The 17,721-nt window shown below is 36.1% G+C and overlaps 1 protein-coding gene across 13 annotated transcripts in view; it reads left to right on the top strand.

Annotated features, from left to right (window-relative positions):
• LOC124366144 overlaps positions 1–17,272 on the top strand; it is a 113,190-nt gene extending 95,918 nt beyond the window's left edge. For 12 of the 13 annotated variants that reach the window (XM_046822467.1, XM_046822464.1, XM_046822463.1 and 9 more), the window contains 3 exons: positions 716–904; positions 5,013–5,190; positions 16,822–17,272. In XM_046822467.1, coding sequence (XP_046678423.1) covers positions 716–904; positions 5,013–5,190; positions 16,822–17,264 — 810 coding nt within the window. In that variant the 3' untranslated portion in view covers positions 17,265–17,272. Of the gene's footprint in view, positions 1–715; positions 905–5,012; positions 5,191–8,345; positions 8,645–16,821 lie in introns of all 13 variants that reach the window. The other variant, XM_046822457.1, reaches the window with a different exon arrangement.
• Positions 17,273–17,721: the final 449 nt, after the last annotated feature.

The raw sequence follows: 17,721 nt of genomic DNA, 5'->3' as shown, positions 1-17,721 counted from the left end.
CCAAGTGTGGTAAAATTCAAAGACAAATCCGAATACTTTCCTAAGCTATTAGAGTGAAACTTTAGTATAAAAAAGTCACAAAATTTAGTTCTCGCTGTCCATTCGTGAAGTCAGCTGTTCCAAGTTCGACACATTATCTGAAACAAAGAGGACAGGAAAGCGATAGTTGGGACGGGGAGGGGAAAAGATCAGCCATCTCTTACCCTTGGTTTTGACCTTGACCTCAATGCCACAGTGTGTATAAAAATGTTATTGGTTGGGGCTTTGTTTGATTGCTTTTTTTTTGTTTTTTTTAGGTTTCATCTTAGTTAATTTTTTTCAATATTGGTAACCAAAGTGGACTAACCTCAACAGGAGCTGTTTGTCCGTTAATTTTATGTTTGAAGACTCATAACAAGTTATACAGGTATATTAAGTTTGTGTTCAAAAGTTGACTAAAGAATAGGGTAGATTTCAGCCACATCATAAACATAGTGATATAATTTTTGGCAATATAAACATATAACAATGGCAAATATCAGAAATCCTACTATAAGTTTTGTTCATAACTTTTACTTTAGTGTGTTCATTGTCATGTGTTGAATTGTGCGCTTTTTACGTGCTTAAACATGTGTTTTAGAGTTTTGTACCTGAAGAAGAGAATTCGAAAAGATATACTCTGTTTTGATAATCTATCAAAGGTTTTTCCTTTTATATTGTTTTGTCATTCTAACAGAAAGTACCTAAGAGAAGGAAAAGGACAAGAAGACAATACACTTCTGAAGACTTGAACAGAGCCATACAAGCTATCAGATGTGGTGCTTTTAATGTGGCTACAGCTGCTAGGCTGTTTGGAATACCCCAAACAACGCTAAACGATAAGACAAAGAAAAGTAGACAGTGGCTAAGAAGAAAAATGTTGCAGGTGAATGGTTGTAGATTATAATATTTTTTGGTTAGACTTTATCTTTAATCCTAACTTTAATCAAATCATCAAAGAATTTTTCTAAAGTACCAATTACTTACGAATTTTCAATTTATACCACCTACCCTTTGGTTTTGAAGCAATGGCACTGGTGTCCAGCAAGATGCTCTTTCAGACAGACAAACCTCACATTATACTAATAGGAGAAGGATCTCCACATCAGATGGCAGGGATTAGTTATGAAGCTTACTGTAACGCAACATAATTCTAAATATTATGCAGGTGTTATAAATATATTGCCTCTCACTGTCTAGGTGAAGTGGTTGTTTTAAAATAACTAGGTTTTCTGTGAAAAATGTCTTTTGGTTAAAATCAGATGAGTTACTTATTACTTGCTTGCTTGTTACTTGATAATCTACCACTGGTAGCGCAATTGCGCCATGGTCGTCCTGTCATGTAGTGTCTATTCTTCAGTAAAATATTCCTCTACTGAGTAATAGGGTCTTTGAATTAAGTATTCCTTCAAGGCTGTCTTGAATTTTGAAATATCTTCAATTACTTTAATTTCAGCTGGGATTCTATTATATATTTTCCCTAACATGAATCTTGGGCCACTTCTTGCTAGGGTGGATATTACTTGGCTGACCTAAACGTTTTTCTTTTGTCTTGTAGCATATTGATGTACTTGGTCATTTTTTATAAATATTTCAGGCTTCCTCCTTATACCATTATTGCGGATTCAAGAATATAGATGGCTGGCAATGTTAGGACCTTTAACTGTACAAAGAGTGCCCTACAGTGAGCTAGATAGAGTATTTTGCAGATAGTTCTTATGATGCGTTTCTGGATTAAAAAAATTCGTTGCGCCATTGAACTGTTTCCCCAAAAGATAATTCCATAGCTGATGATACTGTGAAAGCATCCAAGTACACCTTCGAAAGCACATCCTCGTCCATAATTGACTGGAGTCTTCGCACCATGTAACATACTGCAGTAAGCCTCGCTGATATGGATTCTATGTGTTGTTGCCACCTTAGGTCACTGCTTATGGTTAAGCCAAGATATTTCACGCTTTCATCTACTGCTATGCTTTTTCCTGTTGTAAAACATTAGAGCCTTAGTTTTGCCTTTATTTAGCAGTAGCTTATTTTCCTGACACCATTTGCTCATTTCATTAAGACCTTCCTGTGCTCTGCATCTTAGTAAATCCTTGTTCAGGTCTTCAAAACAGTGACAAACATCATCAGCAAATAGGCAGACCTTACCTTCTGTTATTGATTGTGTTAAATCATTCACATGTAGCAGAAACAGTACGGGTCCCAAATTTGAACCTTGAGGAACACCTGTGTTAATAGGGGGAGAGACCTCTGAAGGGTAGTGTCGAGTTAGACCATCTGCTCCTGAATATCGTACAGTTACCACCATTTTTCTGTCCTTCAAGTAGCTATGGATCCACTTCAATGGCTTGACTCTTATCCCGATAGCTAACAGTTTCTTGAGAAGTACATCATGTGATAGTAGATCAAAAGCCTTTGTCATATCATAAAATATACACAACTGTTCACCCACTAAATCAAGATTCTCAAATAAATTAATTAACAAATCCAATATTGCATCTGTTGTGGACCTACATTTCCTGAAACCATACTGGTGGTTGTTCAAAATTTGATTTTTTTTCAAGTAAGGGATTAATCTTTTCAGAAAGATGATCTCAATTATTTTAGAGAATACACTTTGCACAGCTACTGGCCTATATTGCTTAACTTGATCTCTTTCATTGCACTTGTGTATAGGCACAACCTTGGAGGTTTTAATTTCATTTGGGAAGTACCCATCCTCAAAAGACTTATTAATGATAATAGTGAGTGGCTTTGCAATAATATCTTTACATACTTTTAATATGCTACATGGAATTTCATCCACACCAGCACCACGCTTCGAACTAACTTTAAGTATAGTTTCCTTAACTTCTTCCTCATCTGTAGGCCACAAGATAAATTCATCAGATGAGTCATGTTGGTGGTCTGAATTTTGATTCACATCAGCTTGCACCGTTGGTCCGGTTAGTTTTAAAATTTCATTTACAAAATAATTGTTAAAAACATTTGCTACATTGCTTGGGTGAGAAATGAGCTCGTCCTTATCCTTTAAATAAATATTAAGACTATTTACATTTTCATCACATGTTAAGTGTTTACGATGTCCCAAGACTCTTTGCAAATATTTTTTACTTTGCTTAGCCTTTACTTTGACCTGTAAAATTTTTTTTTAACTTGACATAGTAAGTTGGCATGTTGGCTTTTAGCTCTTGCGTATTGTAACTTAACAATGTGACTAGGATTATACCTAGTGTGCCAATACAGATCCTTTAGATTTGTCTGGGATATAATAACTTCTTCATCGACCCAGTTAACATGTGACTCGTCCTTAATACTAAAAATCATCTTAGGAAAACAAATGTCAAATATGTACAAGAAAGTTGAATAAAACTCATCAAACAATTTATCTACGTTTTGTTGTAGATCAATATGGTCTAGGTTTACCAGCCAATTCTGAGTCGTCAGTAAATATTCAAACAGTGCCAAGTTTGGTTTATTTATTTTCCTTTTTTCGATTCTCGATTGAGTTGAACTTATTGTTTGGAATACTATTTCTACAGATCTGAGCTCTGTACTCTGATAGACAAATGTTAATCTTTCGTTTGTCATGCATGGTCTCTGATTCCATGCACTAGGAGATGCGCTACATTTTAAAGGGTTCTATGTCTATACTATCCTTTCATGGTTTGGTATTATTATAGTATAAATGGGTGTTTAAACACCTTGCAAAACATAAATTGATTATTTTCCATTAATAGTGAAGACAAAACTTGCAAAACGTGTTTTTTGGGTCTGGTACTTTTATACAAGTATACTGATACCTTCAACTTCCACCCAAGCCATCCACCGTTAAGTTAAGGTGGGTCCTCCCACAAGCTTTACCATAGACCAGTAGTGACCAGTGACTCCATAAATGTACACCTGACCGCAAAAATCCCTAATGCACTGGAATCAAACCCGCAAATTCAATGCCAACTCCCATGTCTGAGAGTGGTGCTCTAGACCACACATCAAACCTGTCTTGGATGTGAAGATGGCACCTCTCTTACAATTTCACTATACTGATTCCAACCCTTATGCTTCCATCGAGGATTTTTGCTGTGCATCGTCGTGCACAAACATTCCATTAAATAGGCCAGCGGGTTAAATGTGGTATTCTGTTATTTTTGTTATGGAATCCATTAAATATAAGTTTTACGAAGGTTTTGTATACAAAATCAGCCTATTGCAGTTGACCTCATGGTAGCACTTAAGAAATATTTCTACATAACTTCATCCAACAACTTCATCCCAGAGCCCAAAACCACCCCCATTCACAGTGTTATTTATACATATGTGTGTACTATATAATGTGACTTGTTAAAATGATAACTGTCCCAAAAAAAGCCAAACAAGTTCAAACTTGGTAAAAAAATTGATTTTATAAATATCTCACCTAAGTTCGTTGGTCAGCTTGGTACACAATTTTGTTTCAATATGGCGGGCATTCAAGCTTTAATATAATTCATGCCATTATTTATGAATCTAAAGAAAAAAAACCAAAGGTGTTCTAGAATGCTCATAACTTTTCTAGAACATTTTATGATCAACATTTTTTTGTCTCAAACGGTTTTCAAGATATTATTTAGCTTTAAATCCCATAAGAATTTTTCTAAAACCAGGAACTGACTATAGGAATGTTGAAACTTGGTATAAAAATTGATTTTATAAATATCTAGATTAAGTTCATTGGCCAATTTAGTACGCCATTTCGTTTCAATATAGCAGCCATTCAAATATTGAAACACAACTCTGTTATTTGTAAACCTAGAGAAAAAATAACAGGTGTTCTGGAATGCTTATAACATTTTCTACACATTTGTTATAAACAATTTTTATATATTAAGCAGTTTTTGATGTATTGAGTAAATGTTCATGAGAATAAATTAACATTTCAGTTGTGACAAAATCTACCTACTTTTTCCGACTGTGCCGGAAGAACTATTTAATCGATACTATTGATTTTACAGGCATCAGTTAAAAAAGAAACAGAAAAAAGCATCTACAGTGATGACAAATTTAAAGAAGCTATTCAAGCCGTGAAATCTGGGAAATCTGTTCACTTAGCAGTCCAGGAATGTGGCATTCCTTTCTCATCACCCCGGATTGAGATGGTTGGCTCTTATAATCATTCCAATAAAAGACCTGGTAAGAAAACTATGGCAATGCTAATAAGTCAATGGTGTTTTCTCATCAGTGCAGATACCAGATAACACAGTAAAATCTTGTTATATGGGTCGTATGGGTCGTACAATTGGAGGGAGCTACTAATTTTGTTGAATTTTAAACTAAATTTGTTTTTCCGTTAACATTCAGCGTTTAGAATAATGCATACAATACTCGTATGATTATAGTAGCTTGTTCTTCAACAGCAATAAAAGACGTGGGAAACATTCTGATAATGAAGCGCCAGAAGATGTCGTGACCCATTCAGATATCACATCGCAGTTAGACCAGCTGATTTTGAGTGGCAATCTAACTCTTAAGTGTTTTCAAAAATGACGGCCTTGAAACATTTGCATAATTATACTTCCTGGAGCATTATACTTTAAACACTATTTAAACTTTCAGGCAAGGCATTAAAAAGTTCACTGTGATCAGATAAGCTGGTATGAATATCGTGAATTTATGTATCACCAGAACTGGCACTTGTTAATATGTTATTAATACAAGAGATGGTGTGAAAAGCTATTCTTGTAGGCTGTCTGTCATTCTTTATACAGTGAATTATAATCTTAAGATATCATCAAAATGTTCTTTATCACTATATTTCTAAAATATTTAAGTTCAATTCAGGTGCTATTATAACCTTTTTGTTCTTCATTTAATCAAAACTTAAGCTTTCTGAAAATAATTTTGGAATACTGTAATCAGGTATTGTATACAGAACTGGTACAATACAGTTCAATGATTTAATCTCAATATAAGAACCTTCAGAAAAATTCAGTCCCTTAAAGCCAGCCAGGACATTTCTCACATCAAAATCAAAGGTGCGGCTTCATAGCACCTAATCTTTTAGCACCTAATCTCATACCACATACAGAAAAAAGTCGTCATTTAGGTGCTGTGATATTAGGCGCTATAAGGTTAGGTACTGTGCAACGATCCACGGTTCGTTTAGGTGCCGTGAGACTGTTTCAGTGTCACAGCACCTCTCGCTTTGTTCCAAAGGGGCCTTGGTGGGGACAGAGGGGATGGAGGAGAATCCAACCTTGCCCCTCACCCCGCTCCCGACGACCCGCCATTACTGTCCTCTACAGCAGGGCGAGCAGTCGACAGCACAAGAGAAGGGTCCGTGCGCATGGCGTGCGGCGGTTGTTGATTACAACTAATAAATAATGGCACCAAAAGTTATTTACCTTGAATTTGAATGAATGTTTAGGCCAAACCGCAAATCTTGCACATAATCCAATAATGTCAATTATTTGTTCATCTAATTTCATTGTGTTTTACATTTTTATATAAGTTTTTATCGTCATTGGAATTAAATGTGTTCAAATCGTATATACCGTGCACTGAAAACCGGTAATAATTTGCATTCAAATCTATATAAAAATAGGCAAAGCCTTAAATCATTCATCACTTATTCTGCAATTTCCCTACGTCAGACAAAGTAAATATTAATACACGTAATTATCATGACTTACATAAAAAGCAAATTTATTTGGATTAAAATGTAACATCCATAGGGAATTTCAACCATTAGAAGAACTATAGTTTAGCTTTTTAACCTCCCAATGTTCTATAACAGTGAAATTTGACTCACGAGTTTTATACTTTCAGCCGAAAAATCTAGCTATTTCATGCCAAACTGCTAGATAAGTGTTATAATGAATACAAGTACTATACATATATGATGTTTTTGTGAACCAAATACGAGATTACTTAAAATAACCCGAACGATGTTAGAAGCATTGAAAGACTCGACAGAGTGTAACATAAGTGGTAGCGCACAGACGATTCTTCTTTATCTTAAAATCAATAGAGTTCTTATTTAGACCAATAAGAGCATATGTACAAAGTTTGAAGTCACTAGGGCCTTTATAATAAGAGTTATCGCACAGACGGATGCACAACAAACCATTTCAATAAAGCCTTTCGATTCTTCATAAAACGTTAATTAATAAGCGGGTTATTACATTGCATTAAAAAATATATATTTATTTTATAATTACTACATTTACTTATAAGTCAAATTGTAATTTCTATAATTCATTCCATAAAATAACGAAACAAACCTGAGCAGTTTATAGTAACAAAATCAAACCTGACAAAAATAGATTATATTAGTTTTTAATATTTAACGCAATGCTGTTTGAGCAAAATTGATTTAAGAATATTATTTTAATATTGTATTAAACAGTGCATAATGTTGTCAATCAATTCCATGAGTATACATGTTAAAAAGGAGAAGATGTGTAAAGTCTTTCAATCTGGCTTATGGGCTTATATGAAATAATATCCATATTACGATTACAAATAAGGCCTACATATTATACATAAAAATGAATCACAAAACATGCTTATTTTAAGAACGGCGAGACAAATCTTTGGTAATCCGTTGAAATAAATGTGAAGAAATTTTATAAGAAGAGGTGGATCAGAATATCTGCCTGTAATATTTTACAATTTGAAAACTATTCTAATATTATTGTTTCATAATCGAATTTTAACTGAGTATTTAACAGTTGTTGACACTTTCAGTTCATGTTCGTAAAACAGGCAGAAACATTTTAATACAAATTAAATTTCAGAACAGTGCTTGATCAGTAGATATATACACAGCAAAAATTTATATATATAGTGGAAGACGACAACACCGAAAAAGTATCTTTACACATTTGTTGCTGGTATATACTGAGTGAGATCGACTGCTCTCAGTCCTCCCACTGCGTCGTAAGAAGAAGTATACCGCAGTCTACTTGTTGACTGATTGTTGTTAAAATTAATCTTCTTGATTTGATGTTCCATAAGATACTATTAATAACATATCCATTTCATTGTAATCTATTTATACAGGATGTATTACATAGGAAACAAATAAAATTTTATAACATAGAAAAAAATAGGCTTTTAATCTCGGTTTTAATTTTATTTAAAAAATTATAATTATCAGAAATAAACTCTGATTATTGCCTGGCTCACTGAAGATGAGCATTGAATATTTGCCTGGTAACCAGGCAGTGTGTCCGAGCACTCAGTGCACATACACAAGTGGCCACAAGGAAAGACCACATGTGTAGACCTTTGAGTCAGGCACACTGCACAGTTACGAGGCACTCCTGCTGCGTTTTGAATTGTAGGAGCTGCGTCTGCTGGGGGAGCGGCTGACGCAGCTGTAGGACGACGGGCAGGAGTAGAGGCTGCTCCTGCGGCCGGTTGTGGGATAGTGGCTGACGCAGCTGTAGGACGACGGGCAGGAGTAGAGGCTGCTCCTGCGGCCGGTTGTGGGATAGTGGCTGACGCAGCTGTAGGACGACGGGCAGGAGTAGAGGCTGCTCCTGCGGCCGGTTGTGGGATTGTGGCTGACGCAGCTGTAGGACGACGGGCAGGAGTAGAGGCTGCTCCTGCGGCCGGTTGTGGGATTGTGGCTGACGCAGCTGTAAGACATAAGTATTTTCAAATGTAGAAATTTTAAGTTTCAGGATATTTCTTAACTTTATGTACAAATGTAGAATATACAAATTCTATACTTTAACTTAAATTAACTATCTTTGCCTAGATTCAAATATTTACAGTAAAATAAATAATTATCAGCTTTTTTGAACTTTTATTTTCGTATTTTGGAATTCCCCCCCCTCGATTCGACTCGTGTTTTTATAACTATTTGTTAGTGGTTCTACCCCCGAGCTAGAACGAATTAAAAAAGCACATAATTACAGAAGTGGAAATACTATTTGATATATATGAAAATATATTTTGTGGTATTTGTTTAAGTTAATATATAGGTAACTGTTAAATGAAACCTAATCTGAACGTTAAATTAAAACTAATATTAACATAAATTATTTGGGTTTAATGACTGACAATTGCCCATAAGTTCAAAGTAAGTAAATAAAAAAATCCAATTGAATTATACAAAAGCTTTACTTACTGTAAACTGACTTCATCGAAGATTTCTCTTAGAGAGAGCCTTCTCTCAGTAGCAGCCCGTCGCTTCAGCTCAGCTTTGAATTGCAGGACTTCTATCGCAACAACATCAGGCGGGTGGTTGTGAGGTCCGGGTCTTACTTCTTCGGCCTGCCCCAAGCGGAAAGACGCACGACTGGTGCAGCCGTTAATTTTGCACTTTACGTATTGCACTCCGTTCGTTATTCTAACGTTTGTAATCAGGTATCCATTGTTAAAAAATAAATTACCACGTTCTCCTTCAATTACTTCCATTAAAATTATATATACGGTACTCTTATGGGATAGCCACAACACAAAACGAACTTCCTCGCACGGACAACAACAGACGAGTGAGTAGAGAAATGGAACTCAGGCTAAGTTATATTAGTTTGCAATGATACGCGGCAAGGTACAAAGGGTCAAAGTATAGGACTTAAAGGATGCCGCTCTGCCCATCCTTTTAAGATTTAAGTAATAGTTAAGATTTAAGGCTCAGGTCAAAATATGTTGCCTGAGCAAAGGCTGTAATCTCAAAAGTGTTTAGGACCTCCTTAATTAGTGAATAAATGGTGCATCAATGGTGTATTTACCTCTTCTATTGTAATAAATTTAGATTGTTGTTATTTTCAAGATACGCAAAAAGTTGATAATGTACAACAGTTTCTATTATTACAGGACAGGTATAAATTATACTGGGGAATAGCTCTCAGGGAGACTCCTAGACCATTTCTTAAGAATCGGGCAGATATACATATAGTTAATGGGTTCAAAAACGTATGGTAAATTCGTTAAAATGTTATAATTTTAGATGAGTTATAAATGTCTTTGCTTTCTGAGTTTTTAACTCTATTGACAGCTTTAATGACCTCATCAATCGAGACTTCTACAAAGATAAATGTGTTTCTTTCAAATGGTAATTTCTTATTAAGCTCAATCTATTAACATGAGGCTTTTTTATACTACCCTTTATTTGGTGTTAACTGAATTGATAAAACAAATGGTTTAAGTTATCTGGAGTGATATTTATTGATAATGCTGATTGAAATACTAAATTTTTGTATTTTCGTTTATCAAATCTCCAGGCCTTATATTGGTTACTGTTATTTTCTATTTTTGCGACATTATGAGTAAGCTTTGCCTCTTCTACGGACTTTTTATAACATTTCTCGAGATTTACATAGTTAACATGAAGCCTATCACTAGTAGAAAGTTTTGTCGATTTCTCCAAAAACAAAAGTTTCTTTCATTTGGTCCAGTTCCCCACTATACCAATCTTTTTGATTTCGACCTTTAATCTCACTAACTGTGGAACGTTGTTTTTTCACTGTAGAGTAAAATGTTTGTTTATTAACTAAAATGGAGAAATATGCATGAACGAATTTTTGGGTAGAGAATACTCTTCCATTACTAAGCAAGACATTCCAATCATGTGAAAACAAATGGTTTGTCAGACCATCAATAGAGGATTCTGGAAGAATTAAAATAAAATGTGTCACCTTTACTTTTGGATTTAGCAAGGTTTTAGATGTTTCAGACAAAGTATTCTTTTGAATATTTAAAATAAGCCCATTACACCGAGAAAGAAAAATCAAAGATGTTGCATGAAATAACCTGATCTAGGCAGACTAAAATAACATTATCAAGACAATTGGCTTCCCGAGTTGGTTTGCCATTAATGCATAACACACATGTATGTCAAACTTTACATTCATAGGATACCGGGAAGTTTACAAAGCAAAACGTAGTTTTTATAACGGGTACAACTTCCATGTAAACCAGTAATCTGGGTTTATCTTCTATACGTTTTGTAATCAATTTATATGACGGGAACTGTGTGTGTGTGTGTGTGAAATTTTAACTTTTTTCGGATAGCGGGAAGATGAAAAATAATAATATACTTTTTCTAGGGTTTGCAATTATATTTCAGTCGCTATGGTAGTTAATCTTCATAAATACGCTATTGTTTTTCTGTGCAAGTCATGAGGCATGTGTGTGCCACATTTTATGTACATAGGACATAGGAAAGTTCTTCTAAGAATTCCAAGTCCATTTCTACCCCTATGGGTGGATTATATTAATGAAAGATGTAGTTATTGCTATGTATAATACACTGTATAATTTAAAATAAATAAGTAAAGCACCTAGGGGAAAAAGATACAAGGCAGAAATTACAGGATGGTTTACTAGAAAGGAGACACTTTAGTTCAGATATGATAAAGCCGAACTTCTATTGACAGTCAAGCTCCACGCGATAGAACTAATATGGGCTCAAATTAATTTACATATCGCAAAAATAATAAGTCGTTCACTATTACTTCTATCACAAAATTTGTAAAGAAGCTTTGGAAAAGACTACACCTGATTGTTGGATGAAAGTTGTAGAAAATACAAAAATAGTTATTGAACGCTTGGACCAATGAATGATTGCTGGAAGAGGCTGTAGAGAGACTCCTTATATTTTGACTGGAGGACAGAAATTCGTCGGAAGGCTGTGTCAGTGAACATGAGGTAGACAGTGAAAATATAAACACCGATAACAAAGACGATGATGATAAGATTATGGAAGGTATTCGGCCGCTTCGCTTTGAGGAATATTAACTTCCCTCAAGTTATCTGTTAGTGAACTTACAAATATAAGTTTAATTAAATGTTTGTTTTTGGGTAAATTAATAATTTAATTACCTTTCCTTGAATTAATATATTTACCAGAATCATACAAGCCTAATTTAAACAGTTTCCTGTTGTGGTTTGTGTGAAAATAAAACTGTCGATATTTTATCTTGTGTTTTTGGCACACGGGGCAAGTTGGTATGATTCATTAAGCGATAATGTAGTAAGGTTCCGGCACAGTTACTGTGTACCTCGCTTGTTCTGCATCCTCACTCATAAGTAAAGACAATTAGTAATAAGCATTTCGTGATTTACAAATAAATATAAGTCTAATGAGTTTCCCAAAAAAACTTGTTACTCCTTTAATTATTAACTTAGAACTCTGAATTATCATTATGTTGTTCTTTAAGAGACATACAACAAATAATATATTATATTTTTAACTGTAATTATTTTTGAATTATGAGGAGTTAAATTTGAGAAAGCTTACATTTAAAACAAAAACTGTGTTTTTCTTCATATTTTTGATTATCACAATCAATAAAAATATCTCACTTTTGCTATAATATATGGATTAATACTACCTAAACCGTCAAACTTTTTTAGATGTAATAGAGGGGTAAATTTTAATGTGGTAGACGTTTTAAGTGAGATGTTTAGTATGTGTTCTTCCAGCGAGCGCGTTAATGCAACCCGCACAGCACGTGTCAATAACCAACTCAAAAAGCTCTCCCCTAACCACGCGACTCAACGGACGGTCGCCCACTGGCCACGGACAGTGGTGGCGGCCTACCCCTCCGGCGATCCCCACCACTCCCTTTTAGGTGGTGTGATATTAGGTGCTATAAAACTCCAGCACGATCTTTAGGTGCCGTGCGACTCTCGGGCATTTCCTTAGGTGCTGTGAGATTAGGTACTATAATATTAGGTGCTATGAGAATTGGTGCTATTAGATGGTTAAATTTTAGGTGCTGTGAGATTAGGTGCTGTGAACCCCCACGAAATCAAAAGCCTCCTAACTAGTATACAAGATCCTGTATAATATTTGTTACAAAAAGCCATAAGTATACTGAATTGTTTAGCTTATTTAATAAAATGTTGATGTAATACATAAGTGTTATGTTTATTTAGACATGTTATATTGGCATTAAAATTAAAGAGCTGTAAGAATACTCCATGTTCATCAAATTTATTAATAAAACTCTATTGGAATATAGTAATACAGGTAGTTTGCATTTCTTAAATTATTTTGTGTTTCTCTGGGCATGCTTTTTTCTTATAGACTAACAAGATTTCATTTATTAAAGACTACATTAGATCTAACATTACGTTCTAAGTTTAAAAAATATTTCTTATAACAGAGTAAATTTCTTTTTGACTTCACTGTGATCTCATCCTCTCCAAGAGCTATAGATAAAGTTCCTGTTGTGAGACATGTTCATGGGCTGATCGGAAGGTGTTGACTTTGGTGAAGGCATATCTATCCGATAGTGTAGAGTAATGGTCCAAGCTCTCAATATTCAGATTTGAAATTAAGCATAATGATTGTTTGGATCTTTAGTTCCAAATAAGCTTCGAAGGCAAATTTAATACTGGAATTTCAGTTAACCATCAGAGACTGGGGTGTTCTAAGGCAAGTAAATTAATGAGGAGGCTTAATTGAAAAATATGGTTCATCAAGAAGATAAGGTAAGTCTTTTTGTAAGCCCCATGGATTTACGGACCGGCATAACTGGATATTTGGCAGAGTTGTTCATTTCTCCTAAGATCTTATGAAGTGATTTTGTGCTGAATTTGTATGCTAATGCCATTCAGAGAGCTTTGACAAATCCTAGCAATTTAGCAAAATGGGGCATTGATGTATCTGACACATGCCATCTGTGTTCGGCAACTCAGGCAACAGCACTTAACATGGGATGCTCCAGAGCTTCTTCTTCTAAGAGGTGGCCTATTGCCATTTACTTAAGTCTCAACAGCCTTTAGCGCACCAAGGAAGTGTACCATGAGGCTAACCAGTTTACAGTTTCTACAATTCTACAAACCACCGAAAACAACTCATCAGATCCTCCTGAGGGAAATTCGCTACCCTTGTCAAGACTGCCAAAGATGATGTAGTGCTCCCTTGCTATTGCAGGACATTCAAAGAATAGGTGTTCAGCAGTCTCCTCCTGCTTGTCACACGTTCTATAGAGCGCATCCTTCTGGAGAATGCCAACCTGAAAAGACCATAAGCTAATCTACTTTAGGAGAGATAGTCAGACGCCACCCTGGAGAAAGCGACTGTAGGACCATTCTGCTCATTGTTAGGCTTGTATGCAGCCTCCATCTTCTCTCATGTTCAGTTTGAACCCACTTCGAGACAGCCCTAGAGGATTCACGCCTGGATATACCACAGAACGGTTGAGGTCCCGTCATAAACACTGAGCGTAAGTTAGCCAGGGCATCAGCTTTTTCGTTCCCAGAGATCCATCATGACCTGGAGCCCAACAAACAGTCACGTTGTTGATTCTGCCAAGGGAAGAAACAACATAATAACAATCCCAGACAAGTTTTGGATTGGACACACATGAGTTCAACGCCCTCAATATTAACAGGCCTTGAGTGAAAATGCTAATCGTTTTACTTCTATACTGCAGATGAAGATTCTCACAAGCACATTCCATTATGGCTGCGACTTCTGCTTGAAAGACTGTGGGATAAGGACCTATAGGAACCACCAGCTCCCTGCATGGTCTAACTTCCACAATTCCAGCACTTGTGCTACTTTTGGTTTTAGAGCCATCCGTAAACCATTCAAGCTTCGCTGGTGGAAGAGGTTTCCTTCCCTCTGAACAATCTTCCCTAGAAGGTAATAACAATCCTAACGGGTTTGTCAAATGATAATCTTCATGGCATCTGATCAGAGATCATGTGCAAGAGCATTCCGCTGAATCAGGATGAATCTGCCAATTCTGCAGTGCTTTCTGTTGCAGCCCGAGGCTGATCAAAGTCCCACCTGCTGAAGACAGTAGGCAGTCCCATAAACTGAATGACAATGTCCATTTGCCGTAAAAGCAAAGTAAGCCATTCTTTGAATTTTAGCCTGACTAACTACCACCATCTTGGCCTCCGTTTTTGACCACCAGACAACAACCCCAAACATTAGTGCAGCTCTAACTACAGAGACATAAAACCAATATAAAAGCCTCGCCTTAAGTCCCAAGACCCACCTATCACACATCTGCATTGCCTCAAATATCATTTTGTATAAACACTACTGAAAGCTGAAAACAGACCGGTCCCACTCCGTCTCCCCCAGAAGCTTATATGGACTAAACAAGTTAATCGCTCACTTAATCCTTCTGAATGTTATTACACAAAATGCTAAACTCCGTTGTAAGTGGGATGCCCGTAGGTTTTCCTCCACAGCTGAGTGGTTGATCCTTATAAATAATATAGTCCAGAAAGTGTGCTCCCAGCATAACTGTTAGATCTCTTTCCAGTTCAATAATTTATCTACTTTGATCGTCCTTGAGACCACTAAGCGGCAAGAAGGGAGTTTTTGCTAATAGCTTCTGAAGCCTTGCACAACCATGCGTACTCTCAATGTCAGTGTAGAGTTTCTTCCAGGTTTATCTCTTTGCTTTAGGAACCTTGTGGTTATACAGTGCAAGAGCTTTATGGTAGGTCTCCCAAGTACCCTAAATCTTTGCTCTCCTGAATAAAGCCCTGACTCTCTTCCTCAAAGAGGATAGAGCTCCAACAGTCTACTTTGGATCTCCTCCTGTTAATAACAGGACAACTGAAATCAAATTAACTCACAGTTGCAGAAGCCAGACTATGGGTAGATTATTCTCATCTGTACTTTATTGTGAATCAGTTTCCAGTTACTACCGCCATATTCTAGTTATACCATTAGGTTTTCCTTGTATGACACCCAGTCTGTATTTCTTGGATTTCTTTACTGAACTTTTTCAAGTTCTATGTCTCCGATTTTAGAACAGATGTGAGCATGATCAGAGGAGGAAGGTTCAGAGACATGCCAACCATGTATCCGATTAATCATACCCTCCATCATCATAATCACTTCTATCACATCCCTACTCGTCGTCCGCTTGCAAAACGTAGGAGTATTATCCAAGTTTGCGATCACTAGACTTTGGGACATTATATACTCCAGAAGCACCTACCTCTACTATTTAAGTTGGTGCTACCCCACACTTCAATATGCAAGTTAGCATCACAGCCAATCACAAATTCCATACCACTCCTCCCAGCATGAGGAGCAGCCATCCCTATGGAGGGTGTGGAATCCACCACATAATCATATGAAAGATATGATGATGAAATCATTAGGGATTGTCCAATGCCAGTTCCAATCAGCCTGGCGATGCAGAGATCTCTGAAACAAAATTCCAGAACTGGGATGCTGTCCACCTTGTTGCATACAGGGCGTTAACAATTTTAAACCCTGTTATAGAAAGCCCTGACACTTTACACTTGAGATTACTTAAAAACTGTATCATTCCTTTTAAACTCTAAATAGTAACAGATAGAGGACTTCAAATATAAATAAACTGACCAGGGCAAAAATCCTCTACATTGTCTAGAAGCTTGAAGACAGTTGTTGGTGATTAACACACTGAACTTTCATAATTAGCAAAAATCATAAAACATGGTATCAAGTCATTTCCTCTTGATAAACCTTATTACGTAGCCCATTTAGTGCTGTAGTTCCCCAAGAGTTAGGTTGCAAAATGGATTTAAGATAGCAAGAGCTAAAATTGCTATAAAAAGTACTCTCTAGAAGCAAACTTTCTTTCCTATGTCAATGACAGTGCGTGTTAGAAGTCCGTATTGGTCCCTTATCTAGTTTCATCTCTGAATTATTAGACAGGAAATGAAAATATATTTAAATGGTATCAAGTCTATAGCCCAACTGGGAAAAAAAATGAATATTTAATTGGTTATGTTTATGAGTTCTCCCTACATTCTCACAAAACATTTTACCAATAGAATTGCCTTTTATTTACGTGAGCATATCGACTTTGTGTTCTTTCATTAAATGTGGTGTTGCAGGTAATTATAAAACGTACACCAATGAAGATGTCGATCAAGCTATCAAGGCTATCAAGGAAGGGAGTACTTGCACTCAAGCTGCCAAGACATTCGGACTGCCACGATCAACGTTGCAGGACAAATTCAACCAAAAATACAATTTGACACATGCATTTTCTGTAACATGTGAAGATGAAAAGACGATTATAGAAAAGTTTGAATCGATCTCACAGGAAGGTTTTCCCATCTCTGAGCAGCAGCTAGTGTCTATAGCTGTCAACACTCTCAACAGCAAACACAGAGAGAGCTCCACTCCACCTATCAAACATGACATGAAATTGGACTTTTGGCTCGCAAACTTTCTAAGCAGACACCCAGAGATAAAGGAGAGACTGTCCCTAGCACCACCCACCGAGGACCAGCTGCTCAGCTGGTTATGTGATGATGATAATAAATATTTGTAAATCTGCTATTCATTATTTTATTGATGAACCTTTCTCCATCAGCTAAACTGGTAATAATAAATTCATTTTATAGATAAGTAAGTACAGTTTAGATGTACAGGTTGTTCATTTGAGAACTTTCCACCCCTTTTGCTTAAATACTAAACAACTTGGAAAATTTATATTTGGAGTTTTTTTATAATTGTTGGGGGAAACAAAAAGTAAATGTGTTCAAAAAGGGGGAGCAACCACTTCCTCCCACCGTTATGCAAACTCAAAATTTTCAAATTGCAACCCATACCTTGTGGTACTTCTAATGAAAGCCCATTTAAAATCTCATGATCTATAATTTATGATGGAGCATAGTATAAGAGTTAAACTGAAATTTTCTTCCAATAAACACGAGTCTGAAACTGCTCAATTTTTATTTAGGATGGTCACATTTCTACACATACAAAATTGGTTTTTCCTTGGCTGC

This window comes from Homalodisca vitripennis, chromosome 7 (genome assembly GCF_021130785.1).
Source record: "Homalodisca vitripennis isolate AUS2020 chromosome 7, UT_GWSS_2.1, whole genome shotgun sequence".
Classification (NCBI taxonomy): domain Eukaryota; kingdom Metazoa; phylum Arthropoda; class Insecta; order Hemiptera; family Cicadellidae; genus Homalodisca; species Homalodisca vitripennis.
The sequence above is the reverse complement of the archived record's forward strand: the minus strand, read 5'-3'. Positions and strand labels throughout refer to the sequence as shown.